General features: G+C 40.5%; 1 protein-coding gene across 13 annotated transcripts in view; it reads right to left on the bottom strand.

Moving 5' to 3' along the window:
• PHF21A (PHD finger protein 21A) overlaps positions 1-26,296 on the bottom strand; it is a 131,332-nt gene that overhangs the window by 9,302 nt on the left and 95,734 nt on the right. For 6 of the 13 annotated variants that reach the window (XM_061462262.1, XM_061462267.1, XM_061462263.1 and 3 more), the window contains 9 exons: positions 18,531-18,731; positions 14,842-15,096; positions 13,006-13,092; positions 10,506-10,802; positions 7,726-7,824; positions 6,862-6,913; positions 6,044-6,123; positions 5,488-5,548; positions 2,930-3,093 (listed from right to left, as the gene is read on the bottom strand). In XM_061462262.1, the coding sequence (XP_061318246.1) occupies positions 2,930-3,093; positions 5,488-5,548; positions 6,044-6,123; positions 6,862-6,913; positions 7,726-7,824; positions 10,506-10,802; positions 13,006-13,092; positions 14,842-15,096; positions 18,531-18,731 (1,296 nt within the window). Of the gene's footprint in view, positions 1-2,929; positions 3,094-3,170; positions 3,194-5,487; positions 5,549-6,043; positions 6,124-6,861; positions 6,914-7,725; positions 7,825-10,505; positions 10,803-13,005; positions 13,093-14,841; positions 15,097-18,530; positions 18,732-26,296 lie in introns of all 13 variants that reach the window. The other 7 variants (XM_061462269.1, XM_061462270.1, XM_061462266.1 and 4 more) reach the window with 4 other exon arrangements.

Here is a 26,296-nt window from a genome sequence, read left to right as displayed (position 1 = left end):
CGTGCGCTTGTCATGTTTTCATTTTAAGTCTCCAGAAGCTGGAGGCTGTAACTACAGAAATTGTCTGTCCCATCAAGAATAAATAGATCTTTCTGTATTCACATCATCTGCTAACAGTGTACAGCCTCTTCAACATGACATGGACTGGCCTCACCACTGAAAGAAACAATCCTGCCATCTCTATATGCCCAGACACTCATTTGTGCCCCTGCATGAGGCTGGCACAAGAACCTGTGTGTCTATAAAATTAACTGTATTAGGGCATAATCTTGGCTAAGACTAACGGTTTTTAGCTATGCCAGTTCCCTTATGCAGATTACAATGTGGCCTCAGATAGATCTGTGCTGGAACACAGAAGACACTTAAGGGATAAGAAAAGACTGTTGGTGACAGTCAGGACAGCTCTTCTCAGTGACTGCACCAGTCATAAACTGTGGCATGAGCATTTCAGTGTATTCTGTATTCTATATCTAATTAAGCTGCAAGATCATTAAATGCCAAGACCCAATTCTGCCTTTTGCCTTCACCTCCAGCACAACTCATATTGTTGGTGTTTAAATATACAGTCCTTTCCCAGCATTACAGAGCACTTTTCCAGCCAAGGATGCTAAAGGTTTTTACAAGTACTGCTAAGTTCTCAAAACATAGATGGGAAAAGGAGGAACCATGCCAAATGTGTAAGTGAGGGAAGCCAAATCACAAAACAGGGATGTGAATGCACAAGCTTGTACAGCAACTTTATGACAGCATATTAACAGAAAACTACCTTCTAGCTCATAATGGCAATGGGAAACCACTTCTCTCTTTATGATTAGTAAGTAAAAATTGGAACGTGTAATGACAGAAGATCTCATATTTACTCCCTTTCCAATATTTTTGCTCTTTCTGCAGGTTCAAATTTTAATAATCTATTTTTAATTAAAAAAAAATTAATGAGCACTTTGAGCTATATTTTCTACTTTTACATGTATTTTATATGGAATTCAATCTCAAATATTTCTGAAAAGTCTACCAAATTAGGCCAACTGATAGAAAATATGCACTGAATGTGACTTTGGGATAAAACTCTTTCTAAGCGTTAAACCCACAAGAATGGCAGTGCTGTTGCATCTTTCTAAACTACATGACTTGTCTGTAAACATGTCAGAGATTTATACATGATTCTAAAGGGGAAAGAGTGCTACTGTGTTATATTAGAGTATCCTCAGGTAAGAGGGAATGTTAATTACCTGCTATTTAATCTTCCATTGTCTCCTTTAAAAGACTTCTTAATGACTATTATAGCAAACCAGAGCCTAGGCCTAAGTACTATCCAAATTCAGGGCATTCAGAACTAGATTTGAATGCTATAGAAATTCACTACCCTTGATGTATCTTGCTGCTATCAAGCATGGCAGAAAACAGGGCAACACCTCATTATAGTGTTTTGACTGTTTGTACACAGTGGGGAAAGACTCCCAAGTCAGAGATGGAGAAGACCCCCACCACATCATCCAGTCCTTTTCTTGGGGCCTGTGTAACAAATGTGCTCTCCAGCATGTCTGCTAGCTGTTTGTACTGCTTACTCTCATCCCCAGAGTTGGAGCTCCCGCACCTTCTCCCTGAGGGGCTGTTCCACAGTCTCATTCATTTGACTGTCAGGAAAGGGTTTTTACAGTCAAGTGCTATTCTGCTCTCAAAAATGACTATATAGAAGAGAAGCTTTTAATTTCACATACATATTCCCTGGGTATCAGAACTGCATCTATTTATTTCAGTGACTTAGATACACTTGTACAATTTCTATTCCTGTTACCTCTGCAAAACAAATACAGCTCAAAAGAAGCTGGCTTTTATTCCCTATTGCATGTGGCCAGCAGAGCTGGTGTCTCAGTCTGTGTATTTACAGTGGTGCAAGTGCATAGATAAAAATAGAGAGATTAGCCCACCTCTTTCTTAAAGCCCATTTCAAATGGTTTGGCCTCAATTATATGGAATAATATGTTTAAAAAAGGGGGGGGGGATACGACTCTGACTCAGATTGCAGAAGGAGTTTGGAGCACTGGTATGAATAAATACACAATCACCATTTTATTTTTAAACTGTGCCCACAAGCACCTTACTGGAAGTACACAACTCCAGAGGATTTGTGTGCAATGAATCCTTTCACCCATACTCAAGTCACAATACACTTTCAGACAAATAGTGTCTGTCCCTCCTTTATGTCATTTTGGACCTACACAGCGACTCAGTCCAATTCTTCCCATACTACTTTATCCTCTAAAGTTTATGACCTTTAATCTTTTTCATCATGTTTTTGCAAGAAACAGAAACAATGAAATAACCAGACAGTTCTCAGAGACTTCAAAAATGTGCTTTGAGTAACAAATCTTAACTTTGAATCAACTTAAGGACACTCACTTCCTTATGAATTGCAATGATAAAACCAGATTGCACTCCAGACAGATTTTGTGATCCGACCACAGGGGTGATGTATTTAGCTACACCAGCACACCAGAACTGCCAAACCAGTGCTGCTCCTGGCTGCTGCGCATGACCCAAGCAGTTTCCCTCCTTCTCTCATTACAGAAACATCACAACTTTTGTTATGAGGGTCTGTAAGCAATACTTTTCATTTTCCCCTTCCCCCTTTTTCATGGATGACAGATTCGATTCAGTTTGACAAGATCTCACACAGTGCACAAAGGAATTGAACTCATCTAGATTGCCTGGTGTTTCCCAGTGTTTCAATCCACTGAAGGATTATAAATACAGGACAAGAACATAGGTGCAGGAGCAGAAGGGGAAGGTGTTAAAAGAACGCTGGATGGTTTCACTACGCTGAATCAGGACAAATGCTGAGTGAGCCCAAAGAAACAAAATCTGTGACCATTTTCCTTGTGGCTGTTTCTACTTTGTAAAAGTAACCCCCTTCCCAAGAGTTACTTACGTCTGTGGAGCTGGGGCTAGGCAGGGACACAGGCTGAACAGCTGCGGGAAAGGTAAATGTGGTCTCTGTCTTTTCATTTTCGGGGGAGTCAGGATAACTGGACAGAGGGGATGTGGGGGTCAAAGCCCCGAACCCCAGCACCGTGTTGTATTTAGGTGGACGACCTACACATTAACAACAGGGAACACACAAAAAAAGAAAAAAAAGAAAAAAAAAAGAAAGGAAAAATGATCTTACATACCTTTGGCCAGTGGTCCTCATTGGCTAGCGTGAAAAAGGAAATGATGTAGCACAGAGAGGAAGTTAATATAAAGGTTACAAGGGGAAGGACAGAAGCAAAGATTTAAACATTTCTTTTTTAGAAATCTTTAAAGTAGATTTTGCAAGGAAAGAACACTTAAAAGATGTATTTCAGAAGGAAACAGAAATAAACTCTGTAGAGGGTCAAAGAATCACTGCCACGAAAGCAGCGTGGGGACACTTGCCACTCTTAGAAATGAGGCTATTCAGTTTTTAGGGGACACATGTTGGCATCAAAGCTAGAGAGAAGCTACAATACCTACTACTAAATCCCTTCTACTGCTACCCCACACTTCCCTATCTTTCTAGTGCCAGCATAAATCTACACAAAGGTTAAGTCCTTTATCAGAGGCCAGCACTCACCAACCCTCTCCTTTTCCTCTCCTTTTTTTAAAGCCACTCACCCACAGCACTTTCTACCCTACTGTATATTTTCTTAAATTAGTCTCCTGTTGTCTGACCTGTAACTACCACCAGCTGTAACCTACAACTTGGCTTCTACTGTAACCCCCCAGATTATCTCTCTTTCTCAGACTTTCTCAGTTGAAGTATGTTTGATCATGCACAACTCCTATGCAGTCCTTTAGACGAGCAGAAGTGCAAAATGTGTTTATAACCACTTTCATAAGACTATGTCTGCAAAGCAGCACAGCAAAAACCCCCAGTACGTAACCATCAATTCTGCTCCCTTCTCCAGGGTAATTTATGGATATGTAAACATAAAGGAGTTAGAATCTAGGAATAATTCCCCAGACTTATGTTTACAGATTGTCAGTCTATACCTATTAACATGCTAGACCTTGCATTTAAGGTCTGGATATGTTCCAGAACTAAGTATGTCCTTGGAAATGGATTTCTGATAGTGATGCCCATGGATGAAATTTCTGACATGCTCAGCACCACCTAGAATTAAACTAAAGCTCTCAAGGGCACATGCTTGCATAAGCTTTTCACTTCATATATTGCTATCCCAAATCACAAAACAAATGTATACACCCAAATCTTTTGTCAACTGAAAACGTGTGCTACTAATTTGGTGCTGATGCAAGGTACAGGCTCACAACAGGGTGTGAGGAAAAAAAGAAAGTATAATAGCAGTCAGTATGCAAAAACAGGCTAAGAGAGCATCAAGTACAAAAGCATGCAATTGTTTTCATTGATATAGTAATTGTTCACAATGATTTATAAAACAGAATTAAGAAATCGTCACTAGAAGAAGGAACATTTACTTATCCACAGAGTAAATGCAAACCCCTCTCAAATCTACCTCACATCATTTTAAAAAATACATTTAATGTTATTAGGGGATGGCAGTAGAGACTGGCGTCCTTTATTTAAAAACAGCAGAGCTGCAGAAGTGTCAGATTTGCCACATTGCCTGCTGGACTGAACAGGCGTATCAAGCAGAGCGTATGTCAAATGAGTATTTGACCTTGCAGCCAAATCCCAAAGATAATGGAAGTGGTCAGTGTCAGGTAGGACTGTGGGGTTTTTAATCTGATTGATTACTCTTTTTTACGCAGCAAATTCATGGGTAGAGAGGTATCATGAGTCTTTCAGGAGTGCAGAAAATCATCAATACCAGGGACAAACTGTCATATATGTGCGGTTGATGCCATGCACAAAAAATGGTACATTCTCTCCTCTGCTGTTCTGACTCATCTCTTTGACCATAATCTAAGTCCTAAAATTTCACGTGTTCTACAGAAGGATTTCTACTGAATAATAGTGCACACCTATATGAAAGGTCATCTCTCATTTTAGGACAAGTGGCACTCTGGTTGCAGAAAAGTGCTCAGTATAAGCACAACAGCCTTTCTTGATCAAAATACATTCTTTTGAAGGACCCCTCTCTACTCCCAGTAGGGAACAAGTCTTTTGTCACACTAAGTTTCCTCTCCACAGACACTTTTTCCATAACCACCTTCTTCTTGACAGTAACAATACAATCTAGTTATTAACAAGAGGATCTTGACAGCGGCTTTATACCACTAAATGATGTTCAAACATCTTACCTTTCACTTTGCTCTGTTGTTTTGGTTTTTGGGTTGGGTGTTTTTGAGAGAGAGAAACTGAAATGAAACCTTGAGCTGTCAAAGAAAACCAGCTACGCTAATCCCTAGAAGCCATGATTTTTGTCTACCAAAAAAGTACTAGAGGGTCCTTCTTTGTTTTGCTCTTCAAACCAACAAGAGCACTGCAAACATAAGATGGAAGAAGAGGCATACAACAGGGAGACAGGTCTAAGTATACCTCACCTCTTTTACGTGTCCCAGGATGCATTGTGCTGTTCAGGTACGTGACTGCACTCTTCTTGCGCTGCAGGGAAGAATATGGCAATTTATGTTGGCTACCATTTTTAGGCAACAACTCTATGCAACAGAGGAATTGAGGAACAGCACAGTAGTACTAGGTGAGATTACTGGCTCTTCTGTTTTCTGAAGCGCACTTTCAGAAAGGCTAGCTTTTTTACACTGCTTCTGACATCTGGATTGCTTCAGGCTTATACACAAGCTGACCTAATGGTAACAGTAACACACACTACCATTTAACAGCAGCTTTACATAGGAGAAGGCAGGAAAAGAATATCCCAATGTATTTACTAATGTAAAATCTGAAGGTTATATCATTGCAATGGCCTTCTGAATTACAAATGATATTTATATATTGCCTATCTAGTTAGAACTGAGATAGCTTAGGAGGTAGTGCCCTGGTTTTGGCTGGGATAGAGTTAATTTTCTTCCCAGCAACTTGGCAAAAAGACACACAAACTCAGAATGAAAATATCAGCTTCCCCCAGCAAAAAATTAATACCTCAGGCTCAAAGACTGCTCCACTGTACACTGGATTTGCTGTTGTTCTTCTTTTCCTCTCTTGTCGCTTACTTTGGATTTCTTGTAAAACAAAGCATTCAGGTTAGAAAACAATGGGTCTCTGAAATTATATGAAGTCCTTAGAGTTCAGTTTGCATGTGAGGAGAGCTGTGAAGGTTTCTACAGAACACATGCTGAATATAGGTAACTTTGGTGTACTTCTAATTTCTAAAGGTTTGAAAACTAAGAGTTTATCAGGAATACAGATACAGTGCTCAACAAACTAATAAAATAATTGCCATCTTCTTGCCAACCATGACTAAGACATTTTTAACTCATGGTCAGTGTAATTGTGATTTAAAAATCAAAAGCCTCTGGCAACACTGTTGAAGCTTAAGAATAAATGCAGTACAGAAACATGCAAGCCATTGAAATGTTAGGCTGTACTTTACTGTATAGGATTAAGGAGTTCAAATTCTAAACCAAATTATAATCTATTAACTCATTCAGTACAGATTTACAGTCCCATGAAATCATCCCTGGGGTAACTTTGCAGCTGCAGGGGTTTCCCAGAAAGCAATGGGATTGTCACAAATCTCTTTCCTTCCACTGGAGGATACACCACTTTCTTTACAACCACTGGTCTCCACTGCATAAGTAACTGCTTTGTTTCAGTGTAACAAGAGGAATAAAAAGTTATGCCCAACAAACTAAGTTAGACTACAGATATCTGGAATGTGCTATATATATTGCAGTTAATCCAATTCAGAATGACCAGGAAACAGGGAGTTCAAGAACCAACTTAAGACATTTTCCTACCTTCCAGATGGTCATGAGTAACTAGTCCCAGAGACACCATGAAGGCAAGTTTCTGTGAGGGGGTAGAGAAAAAGATCATGACAAGTCCAACCATTAGGGTAAGCTACGTCACTTAGTCCCTTTAAATTCAGTTGACAGGTATCTAAACAGCAATAATGTAATTAGGAATACTTTGTTTCTATAAATCACTGATTATTCAGATGTCAAACTGCTTTACAAAGGATAGACAATTGTCCTGTTTTATAGATGGGAACCTAGGCTGAGACACAGGCAAATGCCAACAGGGCATGATCAACAAGTTGGCAGAGCTGGGAACAAGAAATCTGGTCCTTTACTTAATGCTCACACAGTAGTCTGCTTGAATCCATCTACAAAACCAAATGCAGTAGAGCACTTAGTTTAGTCCATTCCAAAGCTTTGCATGCTGGAAAGGCTTTAAGGAACAGCCATTTTGGCCACTCTTTCCCCCCCGAAACCAACCAGACCTAAACTAGAATAAAACCCAGGCAGAACGTGAACATACATGACTCTTTCCATCTTGCTCACCAAAACAAAAGCATTTTATAAAGCAAAATAAATGCAGCATTAAAAACAACTCCAGAAGTCTAAAATCTCAAGGAATGGAAATCAACACTGTAAACTACACCTCCTGGTTGAAGGAAGTATAGAAGCCAGATGCATTCCAAGACTGAAAATTACATGTATTTATATTTCTTATTCTGTAGCCTTATCAATTACTGCTGTCCAACAGGAATGTATGGAATGTTAAAGTTAAGGAGTCTTGAGGGAACAGAGGGGGAAAAATATTCTCTGAAGGGCAGAGTGTTTCCTTTATAAAAGAAAGCTCTGGGTGTGTTCTGATACCTGTGGGTTTTCTTCTCGTTTTGGCTTCGGTGCAGCAGGTGGAGTAACTGTACGACTTTCTGTTTGCTTCTCTTCTGCTTCCACATGTGGTTTAATAGTCTGAAAAGGAAGTGTTTCATTCAGTGATAAGGATGACTACTTTGACTAATAAAGAAAAACAAATACTTTTGCAGATAGAGGAGAAAACCAGGTTAAAGGCGGTGGTGTACTAACAAAGACTCAACTGAAGAATCTGACATGAGATGAACATTAAATAAGGTGTTTTAACACAGGATAAAACACCCTTCTCTAAACTCATGCAGCCACACAAGCAATAGAAGTAACCTTAAGAGTTAACTCCATTACTATACAGTATGGGAAATCTTATCAAACACTTCAAGAGAAATCACCCCATGGAAGACCCCCAGGTAGAAACCATTCTGCACGGCACAAGCAATTTCTAGTTCTCACTCCTCAGTCTTCATATTTCAGAGTTATGAATGGCTTCAAACCTTGCTGACTCCTACGATCTCAGATGTTTCTAAAGCTTTTTTCTTTTCTGAAGTCTGCAATGGTATCACCAACCCTGCATGACAATCAACCCGCAGCCCACGGCACAGCTGCTGAGGCTGCAAGCTGAGTGAGGTAAGCTACAAACTTTTCTCCTTTATGATAAGAAGAAAATATACAGAAAAACTGATGTATTATTAAGCCACCACCATTCGTCATTATGTTCTTCAACAGCTGAATTGCCAGTAATTATTTGAAGAGCAAATGAATATTGCTGACATCAAAAGGAATAGGCATCAAAAGTACAGTATTGTAGAAGTACAACTTTAGATCACACTAAAAGGGCACACATTGCTGAATGACTTGTGGAACAGCGCTGGGGTATGCAAGAACCTACTCAGGAGAATTCATAAGCAGAACTGAGCACGAGCATTTCTTTCATGCCCATGCTTATCAGTCTCCATAGGTGACTTCAAAAGCAGAAGGCTAACTTTAAGGCACATTAGTCTATGAAAGAGTTATAACTGAAATATATACTATTATTATTTATCTAAATTACACAAATATTATATGTTATAATGTGTTATATAGTACACAATATTACAGTATTACTAACAGGCCAGGTTGGATGGGGCTTTGAGCAACCTGGTCTAGTGGAAGGCGTCCCTGCCCATGGCAGGGGTTGGAGCTGGATGAGCTTTAAGGTCCCTTCTAACACAAACCAATCTATGATTCATTCTATGATTTTACACCTTGACATGCTGGTGAGCTGGGCTGATGCCAACCTCATGAAGTTTAACCATGACAAGTGCAAGATCCTACACCTGGGTCAGAGCAATCCCAGGCACAGCTACAGGTTGGGCAGAGAAGAGATTCAGAGCAGCCCTGCAAAGAAGGACTTGGGGGTGTTGGTTGATGAGAAAATGAACATGGGCCGGCTTCAGTGTGCACCTGCAGCCCAGAAAGCCAACTGTATCCTGGGCTGCATCAAAAGGAGCGTGACCAGCAGGTCGAAGGAGGTGATCCTGCCCCTCTGCTCTGCTCTTGTGAGACCTCACTTGGAGTATTGTGTGCAGTTCTGGTGTCCTCAACATAAAAAGGACATGGAACTGTTGGAACAAGTTTAGAGGAGGCCACGAGGATGATCAGGGGACTGGAGCACCTCCCGTATGAAGACAGGCTGAGAAAGTTGGGGCTGTTCAGCCTGGAGAAGAGAAGGCTGCGTGGAGACCCCATAGCAGCCTTCCAGTATCTGAAAGGGGCCTATAGGGATGCTGGAGAGGGACTCTTCATTATGGACTGTAGTGACAGGATAAGGGGTAACGGGTTAAAACTTAAACAGGGGAAATTTAGACTGGATATAAGAAGGAAATTCTTTCCTGTTAGGGTGGTGAGGCACTGGAATGGGTTGCCCAGGGAGGTTGTGAATGCTCCATCCCTGGCAGTGTTCAAGACCAGGTTGGACGAGGCCTTGGGTGATATGATTTAGTGTGAGGTGTCCCTGCCCACGGCAGGGGGGTTGGAACTAGATGATCTTAAGGTCCTTTCCAACCCTAACTATTCTATGATTCTATGATATTATACATGAAAGAGTTAAAAGTGAAACAGAAGACTGCTTTACTTGAACTGAATGGCAAGGACTGTCAGTTGCAATCCACAGTAGCTTAAGTAATGTCTTATTTTTAAAAAGTCTTTCCTGGAGAGAGACTTTAGAACTAAACATCTAGAATTCTCTACTTCTAAGGGTCTCCTTTCCACTCAATCAGTACAATTTAGTCACAGGGAACTATCAGTCTTCAGAAGCTGAGTGAGGCTATTTTGCCTCCAATCACAACACTACAAGATCAAGGAAGGAGTTACTACATTTATTGCATTAAATACCTCTACAGTTCTGTGTAATTTTTGCCTTTCACACAGCCACCCTTTGATAAAACAGAAACACAGAAAATATTGTTCCAGTGTTTCCTAAAGGCTTGATAGAACACGGTGTTCAGTTTGCACTTGGTCTCCAAGATATCAGTACAGCCCTGCAATGTAGCTTGCTTATCAACTACTGACGTTAAGACAGTAGGGGGAGCGTAAAAACACTGAAGCATGAGAAAAAGATTCCAATGGCCCGTATTAAAGAAAATGGTAACTTCTACCCCAAGAACTGCAGGACATTCCATAATTTGCACTGTTGTTGGAACATGAATATCTCCACTACATGGTTGTTAATCCTCTCCAAACCAGCACAGTAAAGCAATAAAGCAAAAAGTATGCTTCATTAGTGCATGCTTTCTGATCTGTACCTGTTTTTCAACGTTTGGTTTGCTGATCTGTACAGTCTGAGGTCCAGCAAGCCTGGTACCCGGTGCTGCTATCACGATGCTGGTGAGCTGTGCCATAGGGAAGGTTTTGGCTATGGTTGCTGTCTGCCCGTTAACTACACGTACAGGATGTATTGAGTTCTGAGAGTTGGGTAACGAGGTGGGTGTGAACTTTGTTGTCAGCATCACAGGTCTCTGAATAAGCTGGGGAGCTGCAAGCATTGGAGGAGGTGCTGGGGCAATAGGAATGTTATTCTGGGCAACTGGTTTAGGTCGAACCTACAAAAAAAGAGATTAAAAAGAGAGATTTTAATATATCATTATTCCAGGTTAACTTTTTTACTAATTCTTTTAATTCAGCCTGTATTTATAGAATGTTGCTTTATTTTTTTACAGAATGTAATTTTTAGCATAGTGTCCTAAGCATATTATGAGAAGGAAAAGCCACATTTTCAAACCTACTTGCATAAACCCATCTGCATATGGAGTCACTGTCCCTGAAATGGTATCTGGATGCATAGACACTTATATTGCATGTTCATTGCCCTGTGCCTTACCTGTATCTAAATCTACATATTGGTTCTGCAAGCCAAAACATTCATGTCATATTTACAGGCAAAACTGAGGCTTTCCTGTTCAAAGTGTGTTTCAGGGCTTTCTACTGAGCCTCCAAGAAATCATGAACAGTTGATTGTGCCCTGAAAGAAATAGTAATTTTTTTCAGCAAATACCTGTTACCTTTGTCAACTCTATAAATTATTTAGACACCTGCACAACCAATCTTGCTAAGCAACAAAATTGTCAAGATTATACGTTAATCCATCATGGAAAGTGCTAAGAGCTACAGGTAAATGCAGTCATTGCTCTTTTCTTCTTTCAGAAGAAAGAAAAGAGCCACAAGAATCTTCCAATACTCCACCACTAATACTTCCTTATTTCTTACCCATTGTTACGTTTGTACTTATCACATCATTACAGAGAACAGAAGTAGAATACATTACTCTGAAAAGAAAGTCTTTTTCCTCATTTGATTCCTGTTGTCCTATCCACCTTTAATACTCCATAATGCATTTTATCATGGGAAACTAGGTCACATTTCAACAGCTCTTACCACCCCCAAATCTTCATCAGATACCAGCCTGTATTTTCCTTTTTCCTTTTGTAAAAGATTTAGGCTTTTATTCACAGCACCACATTATTTCTTCTCAGTAGTTCCTCCCTATGTTTTTTTCAATGAAGAAGCAATCTGTGTTTTTCCCAAACCATGAAAAACAAGTAAACCGCAAGTTTCACTGCTCAGCTGCAAACAGAAGTCACTCTCTGTTGCAACACAGAAATATTTGGGAACAATCTAGAGACATCTTCTTTTTCCTTCTTTGCTCATGAGCTGCAAGCAACAATTACAGCAATTTAAGGCCTTGGGTGATGCTTTGATTTTGACACCAGTTCTGAGAGTTCATTTTGTTTGGTGTAAACAGGATCATATGTGATCATCATAAACAAATTTCATAATCACAGACTCATGGAGGTTGGGAGGCAGCTCAGGAGGTCTTCAATTTGACCTCTTGCTCAGATCAGGGCCAACACTAAATGCAGACCAGGTTTTGGTGAGGGTTTTGTCCAGACAGCTCTTATAAACTCCAAAGATGGAGCTTCCACAAAGGCTCTGGGAAGCCTCTTCCACTCCTGATTGCCATCAAAGAGAGAAATTTTTCCTTATCCATGTCTAAACCTTTTCTGTTCCAGTTTATGATCACTGTCTATAATTCTACCAAGCACGTATGTCTCCATCTTCTTGTTAATTCCCTTGCTGATACTGGAAATAAGGCTGCCCCCAAAATCTCCTTTCCAAACTGAACAAGCCTAGATCCTTCAGACTTACCTTTGCAGGTTTTATATTCCAGTTGTGTCCCCATCCCCTGTGTCCCTGCCAGCTATTTTAGAGGCTTCCCTTCCCCGGATTCATTCATATTTTTCAACTAGGGGGTCCAAAATTACATGCTGCGTATCAGAGCCAGGTTTATGATGGCTGAGGAAAGGTAGATAATCTGTTCCCTTAACCTAATGGTTGTGGTCCTGTTGGTATGGCTCAGTATGCTTCTAGGCTTCATTGTTGCCAGGGCACACCTCTCGCTTGGCTACTGTCAACAAAGACCTTTGAAGGAGTGCTGCTCCCCAGCCAGCCAGTCTATGCAGGGGGTTAGTCCATTCCAGATGCAAGACTGCCCTTTCCCATGCTGAAGCTCAAGAGATTCCTGCTGGCCCATCCCTCTGCCCTGTCTAGAGGCCTCTGAATGTCAGCACTGCTCTCAAGAGTACTGACTGGAACCTCAAATGTGGCATCATCTGCAAACCTGTTGAGGATGAATTGCCTCCTTCACTGGGTCACCAAGAAACACTGACAGAAATCATATTCATAGAATGCATCTCCCATCTATGCTGTAATTGAACTCCTTCTCTTGCTTATTCTCTTGACACTCACCTGTGGAAGAAAATTTGGACGAGGAGTAAGTCTGGGAGGAGGGATGAACTGCGGCACTTTTATGGGCTGAGGCGTAGCCTGAACCTGCTAGAAGAACATAAGAGAGTTCAGAAAGCAAAATAGCTTTGAAGTTGTTCATCAAAATCAGCATCCTGAATGCATTTTCAGACCTCATGTCCCTGATTTTTCACTCTGTGAAAAATTTTTCGTAGTAACAGGTTCCTCATTAGAAATATATCAGAGACAGCTGAATTTACTTAAACCTTGCTTCACAAATTGGAGGTATCTTCCCTTGTAGTTCAACTGTACTAGCTACTGTGCTCTGTGACCTACAACCATTTCATCTGAATACAATGAAAAATCCTATTTGTTTTAATAGTTAAAAAATGGCTTTACAACAGATGGAAAATCATAACAGACTTTGATGTCCAGCTATACAAACCACTGCCCTTTTATACTGAACAGCATACAGAAGAATGAAAGAGCATCTCATGCAAACAGAAAAGATCTGGAAGTTCCAACTCTTTTAGCAATGTTATCAACACTATGAAGGGCTCTAAACACACAACTTGAAAGTCTCAGAATTAGGCCATTTATATGAAACACTAAGATCTGACTTTAAGGCATCCCTTAAAATCAGTACTAGATTACCTAAGCACTTCCCTGTCTCACCGAAATCAGCTGGATGGAGCTGCCACACGATTAACCACTGAATAGCATTATTAGGTATACCCTAAATTGAGTAGCTGGTGAGATTCTCTGAAATTGATGCCCTGTTAGTTTCCATCCTTCTGTACTTCTATCTACTCAGGTAAGATTGCAATTTACTTCAAAAGGTCTTGTACTGATGAATGCTTGCTAAAATATGATGAAATCTTCTACAGAAACATAAATCATGGACTGTTATTAAATAAGATTCACCTCCCCAAACCTATGTTATTCAGCAAAGAAATGAAGCACAGACACAAAGGACAGATGAGAGTGGTGCAAGGGATGACATGGGAAAAGAGAACAGTAGAAAAAACTCCACTCAGTCTCTTCTATTCTGATTGCAAACATCTGCCTCACTAGGAAGCAAAATTCCTTCCATATGTATTATTAAACTATTTTTTAATAAAGATAGTTTGGATTTATGTTTAGTGAAACCTTAGCCTTTACTCCAGAAGTAAAATCTCCCTGTCACGATGCTATACAATGTCTGGTTTCCAGACCAAGAAGCCTATATAACCCAATCCTAAAACATTGCTTCTTTTATTTCTAGGTGGCTAACTATTCTGTAAAAGGGTGTGCAGTGTAATCAAAGCACTTTCCAAAATATATGCTTAAAGAAGAGGATCTGTATATATGTATGGAAAAATGGTGAGTGAAGACATGGTAGTGGGCAGAGTTAAGAGATGTGTTTAACATCAGGGACTTTATCACGCAAGGGAATGAGAGAGATTGCCTCAAAAAAATCTAAGATGAAAACCCCAACTGATCAAAAGAAGAAAGTCTGACTTTTCCTTTACCAAAGAAAAGGGTAGGAATTCCACATAGATTAGGTAGGGGTGAAACAATCATTATTTCCCCATGCCTAACAATTACTATCAGGGGAAACTTTACACAGGGGTGAAGATAGCACTGATGTAATTCTATAAAGCAAAATAGTCATAACAACCCATGTAGATAGTAAATACTTTTCTCTTAGACTATCGTATTAACAATGACAACTGGTGAAGACTCACAACATGTCCCTGCTATCCTCCTTTCGTGCAAAAACCTGCCTGGTTTTTCCCAATAGCCCTCTTGTAAACCAAACCCACACATCGCTGCAGGGCAAACACACAAAACGCTTACCAAAGTTACTGTGTTTTTTGCCACTATTTGGACTGCCTCAGCTCCTGGCCCAGTGACCTTATTTGTTGTCTGGAGGTTGACTGGTGCATTCTGCGCATCAGTGCTGAGGACTGCTTTCTGATTGTTGTTGATAGCAGTAACCATGGCAATGGTAGGTCTCTGACCCACAACAGAGGCAGGCATGGTCCCAGTTGCTGCTTTCAAGACGAGAGGTAGTGTCTTAGTGGTGATCATAGAAGCTGTAGTTACAGTTTTCTAAGGAAAACAGAAAATACACTGTAAGAGACAGAGACACTTCGTATCAGACAGGACGTGGGTTGGTTAGTCAGAAACAATAGACAGTAAGAGAAAGAAAAGGCAGCACTGAGTCTATCTACCTGCTGTTCAGACAAGCACATTATCTTCTGCTTCTGAAAATTAATAGCTAAAAAGGATTCTTATTTGAGGCACCTGTTGGGTCTATTTTAATCATCTGCAGCATTGCAGATGGATTCAAAGCAAATTCCCAAGAAAGCTGTAACTAAGCATTAGTAGTGGCATATGCAGTTTTGGATCTTTTAGTTTCATATTACTACCAAACATATACTGTCAATATCAAATGTATAAGTTGGAGGTTTATGAAATGTATCAGCAAACTGGCTTCTCACCAATCGAACCTCAAATTTTCAAGTAGAAACTTTACTGCCAGAGATCCTCGCGATCAGAGAAAGAGGGAAAAAACACATTCATAAATCGGTTTCTTTAAGAACAAGAGCGTATTTTGATTTGGGGTATCCCAAATTTCAGTTTTAGTCATACACATAGTTATTAAGCCCTTAACTTTCTGTCCTAAAACTCTGAGTAGGACTATCCTGAAGTTCTAAGAGCTGGTTATTAGTCTGTTCAGCTGCAGAAAACTAAGTTTAACTTCTGTGAAATGGGCTGGTATTGCAACATGTATGTGATGCCATGATCGCTCTTCAACTCTTAAAGAGAGTGGTTTTGAATCAGCGAATGCCAGCATTTATCTGAAATGCTTAAATACACTACACCCACAAAATACAAAGTTAAAACAACTGTAACTTCATAGTTTGACTTTGAAATGCACTATCTTCTAAGATGTTAAGGGAAATGCACAATCACAAATCTTACTCAAAAAGCAACAAAGCAAGACAGCCTCCATATAAACCAGAACACAACGTGCACAGAAAACTCATGGTAAGTGACACTCAACAGAATGGCAGGTGAGCTTATTTCTTGTTGGTGTAAAAAAACCCCATCGTACCAATGGCACTGCGTCTTCAAAACAGTTACTGGCATGATCAAATGCTCCTAGCATGAAATAACCACCATCCCCTCCTGATGTCAGCGCTAGGCTCTATAGCGGGACATAAAAGGAGAATCAGGCAGTCTGTACCATGTTCTGAACATGTCTGATGGAGACTGCTTGATTTTAATCACACGAGACCTTTCTCTTCTTTGTAATAAAATATTTCCAGTTGGATTCTGCAATATTTTCCCCACTATTATTTCCTTAAACAAAACCTCACTTTACCCTCACACCTCTAATTTCAGAATGCTTAAACTATATCCCCTAACTGTTCATTATGCACAAGTGTAAAAATAATTCACTGTATAATGCCAGATCAAAGGACGATTCATGCTTCAATTTTAAACATTTATACAAAATTCAGACATAATTAACTTTTCCTTGTTGCAACAAGTTTCTTCTATGAACTTTGGATCTGAGATTCAAGAGCTTCCTATCAATCTCTGCTGCACCTTCTCCAAAGCAAGAGCCTCCCTTCCCCTAATGCAGTAACATTATTCAAGCTTTCCCAATGAGATGTAACGTGGTATCATTTTCATAAGCATAACATTCATCCATAAACATTTTAAAGGAAAGTATAATCAATCATGTAATACAAGACTGTGGCTCTTCCAAGGGGTTCTATTAAGTGTGTAAGTACTAAGAGTATGGTTTCAGTCAACAGATCACAGAGCTTGAATATCCGTGTTACTTTGCTGAGCATTAATTACCTTGGTTATTCTCAAAATGTTCAATGCATGAATTTGTACTGAAATGGCATTCATAGTAAGTCTGCATTTATTTCACATAATAACATTGCAATAATATGACCTTTTAGCAGGGTGGTGCTTTATGAACATTTCAAAAGCCCTTCTTACTGGGCTATAGTAAGTATATTAAAATGTCACTATTAAGGCAGCACATATACCTTGATTCTTAAATTGAATTACTCCGAAAGTAACCACTGAAAGCATTCCCTTAACTGACACAGCCTTGAGAGATGTATTCATTACAAGAGTAGGCACCGAAAAACTTTCTAGAGACACAAAGTATTTGACTTCTCTTGGCTGAAAGGGATTGAGGGGCAGCAGGAGAGAGGCACAACCTTAGATGCAAAATGAGGTGATATCAGAATTATACCAACATAAGTAAAAATAGGAAAGTGTCAAGAATAAAAGCTGGTTTATTCATTCAAGTAAGAGGATGACCTGACTTTCAGTTTGTACTTTCCGTGTTCAGCTGTACCAATGATACTCAGAAGGGTGTAGCAGTTTTTGACTGTTTCACTAGAGGGCTCTTTAACTTTGAACAAAACCTCAGTTTTTACAACCCAGGAGATGACCTGGAAGTTAATGCATGAATGCAAAGTGTGGAATTGAGAGAAATGTATGACACAGCTCTTGCAAGTCATGTTTCCTGACTGAAAACAGTGAGACAGCAAAGAGTGATCCATTGTTCGCCTACTGGTATTTTAGGACACAGTAACTTCTTTGTTCTGTTTTAGCTTTGATATTAATGTTGCTGCTCTGAAATGTCTTTTCCTTCATTAAGTTTGCTTCATTTCTGCAATATTCTTTTCTCAAAGCCTCACAAATACAGTTTTAGAGCACATCCAACACAACTTGATGAGTTACTGAGAGAACTGACAGCTCAAGCATTTCTCCCCCCTCTACTTCCAGGAAAAGGGAAGACAGGAATCACAATCAATCAAAGCTACGGTTGCGATTCACTGAAGTGTGCATAAAGTAAACTTCATGGGTGAACTCTGACATCTGCCTGTCCACAATCCCAAAACTGTAGCTAGTGTCTCTAATCCAATACCATACTGAAATTCAGTGTACCTTCCCAAGAAAGACACTACTTCCTAAAACTCAAACTTTGCAATCAATAATGTACACTTCTAGATGAATCCTTGCAAACTTCAGTATATATGACTTGACACAAGTTACATCTGCTTATAAAGAACCAAGCAGAAGGAAGAGGGAACTGCTTTCCGACATTCTGATCACAGATACAGTGGGCACTGTGTCAGTCTTTTAAAACTAAAGTATTTTAATCATACCCCTCATACAGCGTGTCCAAAGTCTTCATTGCTTCAAGATCTACTGAGTATGGACAATCATTCCTGACAGGTTCATTTGCTAACTTTCACTTACTGATACTGCCAGCCTTCCTTTCTGTGAGGCTATAATCTGAATTTTAGACACTACATAATTTGACTCAGATAGGAGGTTATTGCCAAAAAAAATAGCCCATGAGACCCATACCTACATATGCACAGAAGGAGAAATTCACACTGGTACGTTAATGGGCATAAGTGAAAGTTTGCAATTTTCTCCCTGCATTTATGATTTCTTTTTTCACCTTGAGCAAGAAAAAGAATTGTTGTAGAGGTTTTTACCTGTGATCCAATCACGTTTGGAGAAGGTGCAGTAGACTGTTGCTGCTGTTGATGGTGATGCTGCTGTAGCTGTTGTAGTGGTTGCGGCTGTGGTGTCTGTAGTTTGTTTTCTGACTGTGCCAACGGCTGAATTTGAAACTTACTGTCTGGCTGTTCCTGCTTCACTATCAAATTCTTCCGAAGCTGTTCCACCACTCTTTTCTACCAGATAAACAAAAGCAGAAACGGAAATGACGACAGTTATTTAGCTGCAAGCATTAGAGAAGATAAGAACTCCTAAAGTTATATTTATGTAATGTAAATAAAGAACTGCTCAGAAGCTTAATGGGATTTCTCTTTTCGGTATTTTAAATATTGGCGTTATCTAATAGGCACGATGTCAAAACAGGCCCCAGAGGAGTGCTGCTGCCCAGCAGGCTGACCTTGCTGTTCATGCAGAAACCTACCCCCCCAAAATTCAGCCTCTTCACAAACCACTACAAGACCTCATTAACCTATATTCACTTGAGACTCATTAGCATTCTGATTCCAAAGCTTCTGACTCCTTCAAACATGCACCATTCCTAAATAAGGATGATAAAGGACTTCGGGTTGAAGCCTCAAGGCTGACTTCAGGGCAACAGGGATGCTATTTTGTACCAGGCATCGAAATGGAGTGGAGAAGCAGGCAGTTTGAGTGCAAAGCGGGAACAGGAAGGGCATGGATGTGTGGTAATTCTGTTCAATATTATTGTCACCTGAAAGAAATCAGACAGGGCTACCTATGCGGGAAGGAAATGACAGAGATTTATTTCTCCTGGCTTAAAGGCTTCCTATCACATTATCATTTCCATGAAAGTTTGAAATAGTTTAAAAAAGAAGTTTCTTCTCCTGGTAGGCACTGTGTATTTTTTCCTGACTCCAACCACCCCCAAATTAGGACAGCTTTAAAAAAATGCAGATATATACTTAAGCCCCTTTGATCAAGAGCAGATGCATACTCCAAAACAGTTATACCACATGGTTGGCTTCGAAAGAGGACAATGAAGTCACAGATGTGGTAGGGACTCAACTGAGGAAGTTCTAGTGGAAACAGAGATGGTCAGGACACCTCTACCAGAGCCAGGTGCCACTGGTGTGCTGCCCAAGCAGCTCCACTCACAAAGAGAGGGAAAGAAAAAAACCCACATTCTGACAGCGTCAAATGTTTTGATTTTTGTTTTGAAGCATTGGTATTAATACAAAATGGAGAGATGGAGGGAAAAAACCAGTAAATCCAGCTATTTACAACCAACTGAAATAATTTTTTCCCCTCAAATTGCTTTCACATGGGATTATGAAACTCTGAGCTAACAAAATCTCTGTTCTCTGCATAGTTCTTGGGGACAAACTGTAGAATTCTGATTCCAAGTATCTTGCTTCTGGTGAGTTGAAACTGCATGGTGCTTCACACAGTGTGCACCTCTAGCCCAGAAGAAGAGAACAAAAGGCTCAGAGTCACAGATCAGCAGCTTTGAGAACTGGAACTTTAAAAAGCTAAATAAACCCCACAAGTAATCAAAACACCATCCCTGTTTCATAAGGCTGAAATGTGTAAGCTCACATGACTGACCTTTCTGCAAGAGACTGCATTCAGAGACTCAGATGTGTGCAGAAGGAGGACTGACTGCTTCTATAAAGCCCACTGCCCTGGCTGGGAATACACACTCAGCTCCGCCAGCAGGAACACTCAGGGAGCTGGTAATGGACGGCAGCATGAAGGAAGTATTTTACACTGCATCCAGAAAAGTGCTAAAAGCTGTCAAAGCCTAAAAGCTGTAAATTGCCTGTTCCCTTCTACAACAAGGCAAAAATAACAGCAGTGTAGAAGGCATTTTTCTAATTCAGATATTTTACATAGTTTTAAATGGCCTGGGGTCTATCAGCTCTTTAGTATATGTAGTAACTGAACGAGCAGTTAAAGCTGCCTTCTGCAAAGATCCACTGTGTTAACCTGCAAACCAAAGTGCTGTGTCAGCAAGCAGATACAGGAGCTGAAAAAACATTTCCAGAGAGTAATCCGAGGGGAAGGAGAGGGAATAATGCAACATGCCTATGGAATACCTGCCAGAAAATAGACTGCACATACACTGCACACAGGAGGCTCAAGAATTACTGAACCTGGCATGAACAGGAAAGGAGGTTTTGTCTTCCACAGCTGTCTGCATGGAATTCAGTGATAGTAGTGCTCCTGACTATACAATAACTGATTCCCTGACTGGAGGAAACCAGCAGCAACAGCCCCAAAATTCATTTCCATCTTGTTCTTTACAATGGGATGAACATTAGTGAAAGGATTTTTAAAAGAATAAAAAGAGGGAGAGAAGAGAGCAGGCGGCAGACTGAAGGACTTGCCTGCCACAGTGCTCCGGCAGGCTGAGAGGGAGCGAGGAGCAGGAGTGAGGTGAGTCACATCACATTCACACTGCTGCCTGTCCCACTCCCTGGGCCCGGACCACAGCAAGCAGAGCTGGGCCGAACCAGGAGCAAAGCACAACTTTTATTAGCGCCTTGTGTACAAACGGAGGCTCCGCACATTTGGCACAAGATGGATGTAACGTGGGTAGAAGAGCTGTTGCTCTGGAAGTCTATGCTAGCCTATTAGAGGCTGCTGAGAGCTGCCTGGCAGCAGCGTATCCTGCCATGCATATCCATTATGCAGATATTAAATTGGAAGGAACATCTAATGCTTTTAAGATTCAGAGAGCAAAACTGAAGTTTGCAGTGCATGCCAATTGCTTACGCGGTTTATTAAGCTGCTCCTACCAACTGTCAGTGAAAACATCACGCTGCAACTCCGGAAATCATTATATGACCTGCAAGACTGTTGGGATTATGTTTGTTAGTAGTTATCAGGAGGGAGACTCTAAACAGCATATTCCAAAGTTTCATAGCTTAATTAGCAAAGCCAGATGAGACTTTTAGTGTGGCACCTACACAGGAACTAAGAGTAGGTTTACACCTATTTTCAGCACTACCCTCTACTGTGTCCCTCTCAACCCACGCCACTGGTCTGACAACGTACAGGGCTCCTCCGCAGCATCCTGCTGGATCCAGCATCCTGCTGGAACTGCTGCTCTGCAGCTGCACTAGAGCCGCAGCACGTGTCTGCTTGCAGCAATGTTAGCAGAGCCTCATGTTATAGTGGATGAAACAGGAGGGCAGCATGAAAGAAACTCTTGTCTACTGTCAGACTTGATACATCATTAAAACTGCATTTTAAAACTGTTCTTCAGTTATTTGACTGTTCCTCATCAATTTTGAGGGCAGTTTGTGCTGCAGAAAATACACTCGATGACTGAAATTTGCCAAGGCTGTTACAAAGTCCTTACTTATGTGCTTTAGAGACTGCCAATGAGACTGAGGTTATCCAAAAGCACCACAGAACTCCAAGGAAAATTTGTACTTCTTTAAATGTAATCAGTGCCATTTTCCCTTCCCACTCTCATTTAAGAATATTTAATTTAACTCCTATTGACAACTTCAAACTTTTAAATTGAGATTAACGCAATCATAAACACGTTAGTTTTCTACACGTCAGAAAGCTCTAACTCTCCCCATAGTCCTAGAATAGTTGTGTCCTGCCACACCACAAATGTATGAAAAGCATTTGTCTTTCAAGTTCACCGAATTTCCCTCCAAGCTGAAGGCCAACCCTCTCTTTACAGTCAGAATGTGAATGAAATTAATAACCACTTCCTTTATCACAAACTGTATTCTACCCCAAAAGTAACTGCTAGTCCTCTGCAGGGGTTACTATCAGACTACTTCAACATCCACTGTTGAACAGTGCCCTGTAAGCACACTACACATCTCATAGCTCTTGCTGTCTTGACATCTTTATCGCTAATCTCATCAAGAACTGTTCACACAGCCCCAGACATCTTACGTGACCCGCTCTTAATGGTAATAATTGTAATCAATATTGTGACATTTAGTGATACCACTTGCTCATTCATGCCACAGGCCAGATCCTAACACAGCATTAGAAGACTTATTTTGGTTTGATTAAGCAGAAAATCTCCTTCTGTGTCTTGTGGGCCATATATCTGTGCCAAAAGGTGTCTTCTGTGTGCTCATAGAAAAAACTATCATGAATGTGTTGCTGAAAGATAAGTCCTTGAAGCAAACTTAAAGCTTAGTAAAGTTTCAGTGTAACATTATTAGCTAAGCATTATTTCCATTTTAATCAATCAATCAATATCAAAGTAGTTCTCTGAGTAGAGTGATTTTTATATCCTAGATCAACTTGTACTTGGTGACACACTTTCTTCTTCATCTAGGAAACCCATTCAGAAAAGCATACATATCTAAAGGAGGGTCTGGTTTGAAACGTCAAAAATCTACAGAAACTAAGCAATCGCTATCTTCCAAAAATGAGAGAGACAAGTACTAAACAGTTCTGCATCACATACATTTCGTATCACAAAAACAGTGCTGATGTGGTTCAAATTGCTTACCTGCTCCACCATAGAATCACAAAATAGTTAGGGTTGGAAAGGACCTTAAGATCATCGAGTTCCAACCCCCCTGCCATGGGCACGGACACCTCACACTAAACCATGTCACCCAAAGCTCTGTCCAACCTGGCCTTGAACACCGCCAGGGATGGAGCATTCACAACCTCCCTGGGCAACCCATTCCAGTGCCTCACCACCCTCACAGTAAAGAACTTCTTCCTTATATCCAATCTAAACCTCCCCTGTTTAAGTTTTAACCTGTTACCCCTTGTCCTATCACTACAGTCCCTAATGAAGAGTCCCTCCCCAGCATCCTTACAGTACCCCTTCAGATACTGGAAGGCTGCTATGAGGCTGCTATTCCAATTCCAGGAAGTCAGCTATTATGGATCCTCTGGCACGTGTTCCCTCCAATGACCAAGAAATGTTCTCTGGGATATAAAAGTTGCCAACTGCTGTGAATGAAACAGTGGGAGAAAGTACTGATTCCAAATAAGCTCCAGTTAGGACTGGGGACAATGGAGGGGATTTCACTGCTTTGCAATATTCCTTCCCATATCTCTCTGCATTCTTTGCCAGCCCCATTCACTATTGGTACCCAAAGAGAAGTGAAATACTTCTGCTCTTTGACAGAACAGAAAGGTACCAAAACCTCTGTGGTGGAAAGAAGCCAAAAGGTCTTGGAGCCCTGACACGGTTAGTCTTTAACCTGCAAAGAGGGTGCATTTTGAGAGTGGAATTTGGGAGTGGAAAGATTACCAGCAAGGAGAACAATTGTACGCTCCTCTGCTTCTTTAAAATAGTATCTAAAATCTAAAGCAGTGAAATCCAATTCTAGAAATTGATGATGCTGAATCTACACCAGTGAGGAAAGAAAATGTGGTGTACAAAACAACTTGAATTTAATTCCACTGAAAGAATGATCAACGAACTATAGAAGTATTTGCAGCTGTTTCTGTGGTTATCCTGTGTTTTTATGGAATTTTGCACTTCTGGCTGTGTTTCCCTCATACCCAGATCTCTTAATCAACAAAAAATCTAAACCGACAAAATTAGAAAGAACTTTATTCCAAGAAAAATAGTGTGGTACAGTTTCCTGCTTCAGAAAGTGATCAAACTGCCACCTGTATCTTTCAGTCATAAAGACTTTCTTGGGGCAGGTTTTTTCTGTGTGATAAATGGGACCATAGTAGTAAGTCTGAGAGACCACCTTCAATCATACCTGAATGCCTTAGCTTCTGTTAATACACAGGTATCTAACCATAGCCATCCCCTGGCTGCATTGCCAACACTCCAGTAACTGTGCCCCAAAAGGCACTTGCTGCATTCAGCCCACAGAAAACACAACTACAAGCTGCACAAAAATACAACTTCTGCACATCTAAAAGGAGTTGAGGTGCATGTTAGAACAACTGAATGCTTCTCCTCCCTCTGCCAGGATGGTCCCATGGGATTAACTGAGCAATATATGTGATGCTGATGAGCACTAGTGATGGACCCAAATGGTACAGTTAATTTTGGTATGGGCTGCTTTGCAGTCTTTATACTTCTAATACAAGTACTGAATACAGCATGGGGTACCTTATGTAAACCTGTGTAAATAAATCTTCATTCCATAAAAATCTACTTTGGTATTTTTTCAGATGAATACTGTTATATAGTGTTGGCATGGTGTGAAAAGTATTTGTCATTAAAAATGTTGGCAAAGTTACTACACTTTGCTACATTTTTGACTATTTTAAATAATTACTGCAGGTGTGACTCAAATAAATACACAGTTCACACATGAGCATACATACGTTGAAAAAGAATGTGAGATTTTTCCTTCAGGATAAAAAAAAACTACTTGAAGTTGCTAGAAATCAGTCAGAAGTGAACTAAGTTCTGAAAATAATGTTCCTTCCTTCATTCTTCACAGGGAGAATGCTTATAACTTTTTTTTTATTTAGGAATATAGCTAAAATTATAAATAAAAATGACCAAAAATAGCTGCCGTGCCATTCTGCTTTATGTGACTTCTTGATTGCTTTATTTTCAGTACCGTGTCTTTCACCATTTGCAGCACCACAAGACCAATCAATTTTTGGAAGGGAACTCTGTACTGTGAAATTCCTTATGCATCACTGTTTTCTCGCTTTGGAATTGTTACTCTTGCACCAAGTAGGGGACAGGGGCTGAACACAGCACACAGACAATGTTTTCCTGCAGCTTGTATATGAAATAAATGTAATATCTACCTTCTTATCCCAGTACTTACGTTAATGGAAAGAAACTTGCAAGAACAGCTACAATAATTAAACAATGAAGCAGTTAATGAATGGAGAATTAAGTGTATGACAACAGGCAAAACAGAACAGGAAAACCAGTTAAGTGCAGTACTTCGAATGCAATTAAGGAGGAACGGAATAAAAGGAACGAAATTAATGTTTCCTAGATTTGACAAGGTTTGGTTTGGTTTAGGTTTTTCTGCTTCCCAGAAATACTTCTGCGTACAAACCGGTAAAAGGGTGTGGGGATCACCCCAACATGAACAGTCTGAAGAAATGAGAAAGTAAACTGCTGACCGCCATGGGAAAGGTGCTCGTTTTGATTTTATCTTGCCCATCTCTGTATCGTTGTACCCCCACTTGTCTGGCTCAGGGAAAAAAATCTCCTTAGGGAAAAAAAAGGCCACCTAAATTGTGTGGAAATGAAACAAGGGTTCTTTTGTGCTTCAACGTAAAGCATGTTTCTATGATCTCTGACTTAACCTACCACTCCAGAAGCTTATAATATAGTCTTGTAAAATCTGCCATGGACCAAAGCCTAGGGCATAAAATCTGAGCACAAATAATACTGTGGGTTATTACTCCTACGCAGGACAACACACAAGGACAAACACCCCCATGGGAAAGCCATTTGCATCTATACACAATAATCAGTTGCCTAAATACCTCTATCAGGGAAGTTCGCTGCTTCTCTCCTCCTACTTCTGGTTTACCTTGAAATGCGACATAGAATCATAGAATGGTTTGTGTTGGAAGGGACCTTAAAGCTCATCCAGTTCCAACCCCTACCACAGGCAGGGACACCTTCCACTAGGGCAGGTTGCTCCAAGCCCCATCCAACCTGGCCTTGAACACTGCCAGGGATGGGGCAGCCACAGCTTCTCTGGGCACCCTGTGCCAGTGCCTCAGCACCCTCACAGGGAGGAATTTCCTCCTAATGTCTAATCTCAATCCCCCCTCTGTCAGGTTAAAGCCATTCCCCCTTGTCCTGTCAGTACAGGCCTTTATAAAAAGTCCCTCC

The sequence above is a fragment of the Pezoporus flaviventris genome, unplaced genomic scaffold, assembly GCF_033815535.1.
Source record: "Pezoporus flaviventris isolate CSIRO_AGI_PZ_B2104156 unplaced genomic scaffold, CSIRO_AGI_Pfla_v1 ptg000035l, whole genome shotgun sequence".
Lineage (NCBI taxonomy): Eukaryota > Metazoa > Chordata > Aves > Psittaciformes > Psittacidae > Pezoporus > Pezoporus flaviventris.
This window is presented reverse-complemented; position numbering and strand designations above follow the sequence as displayed.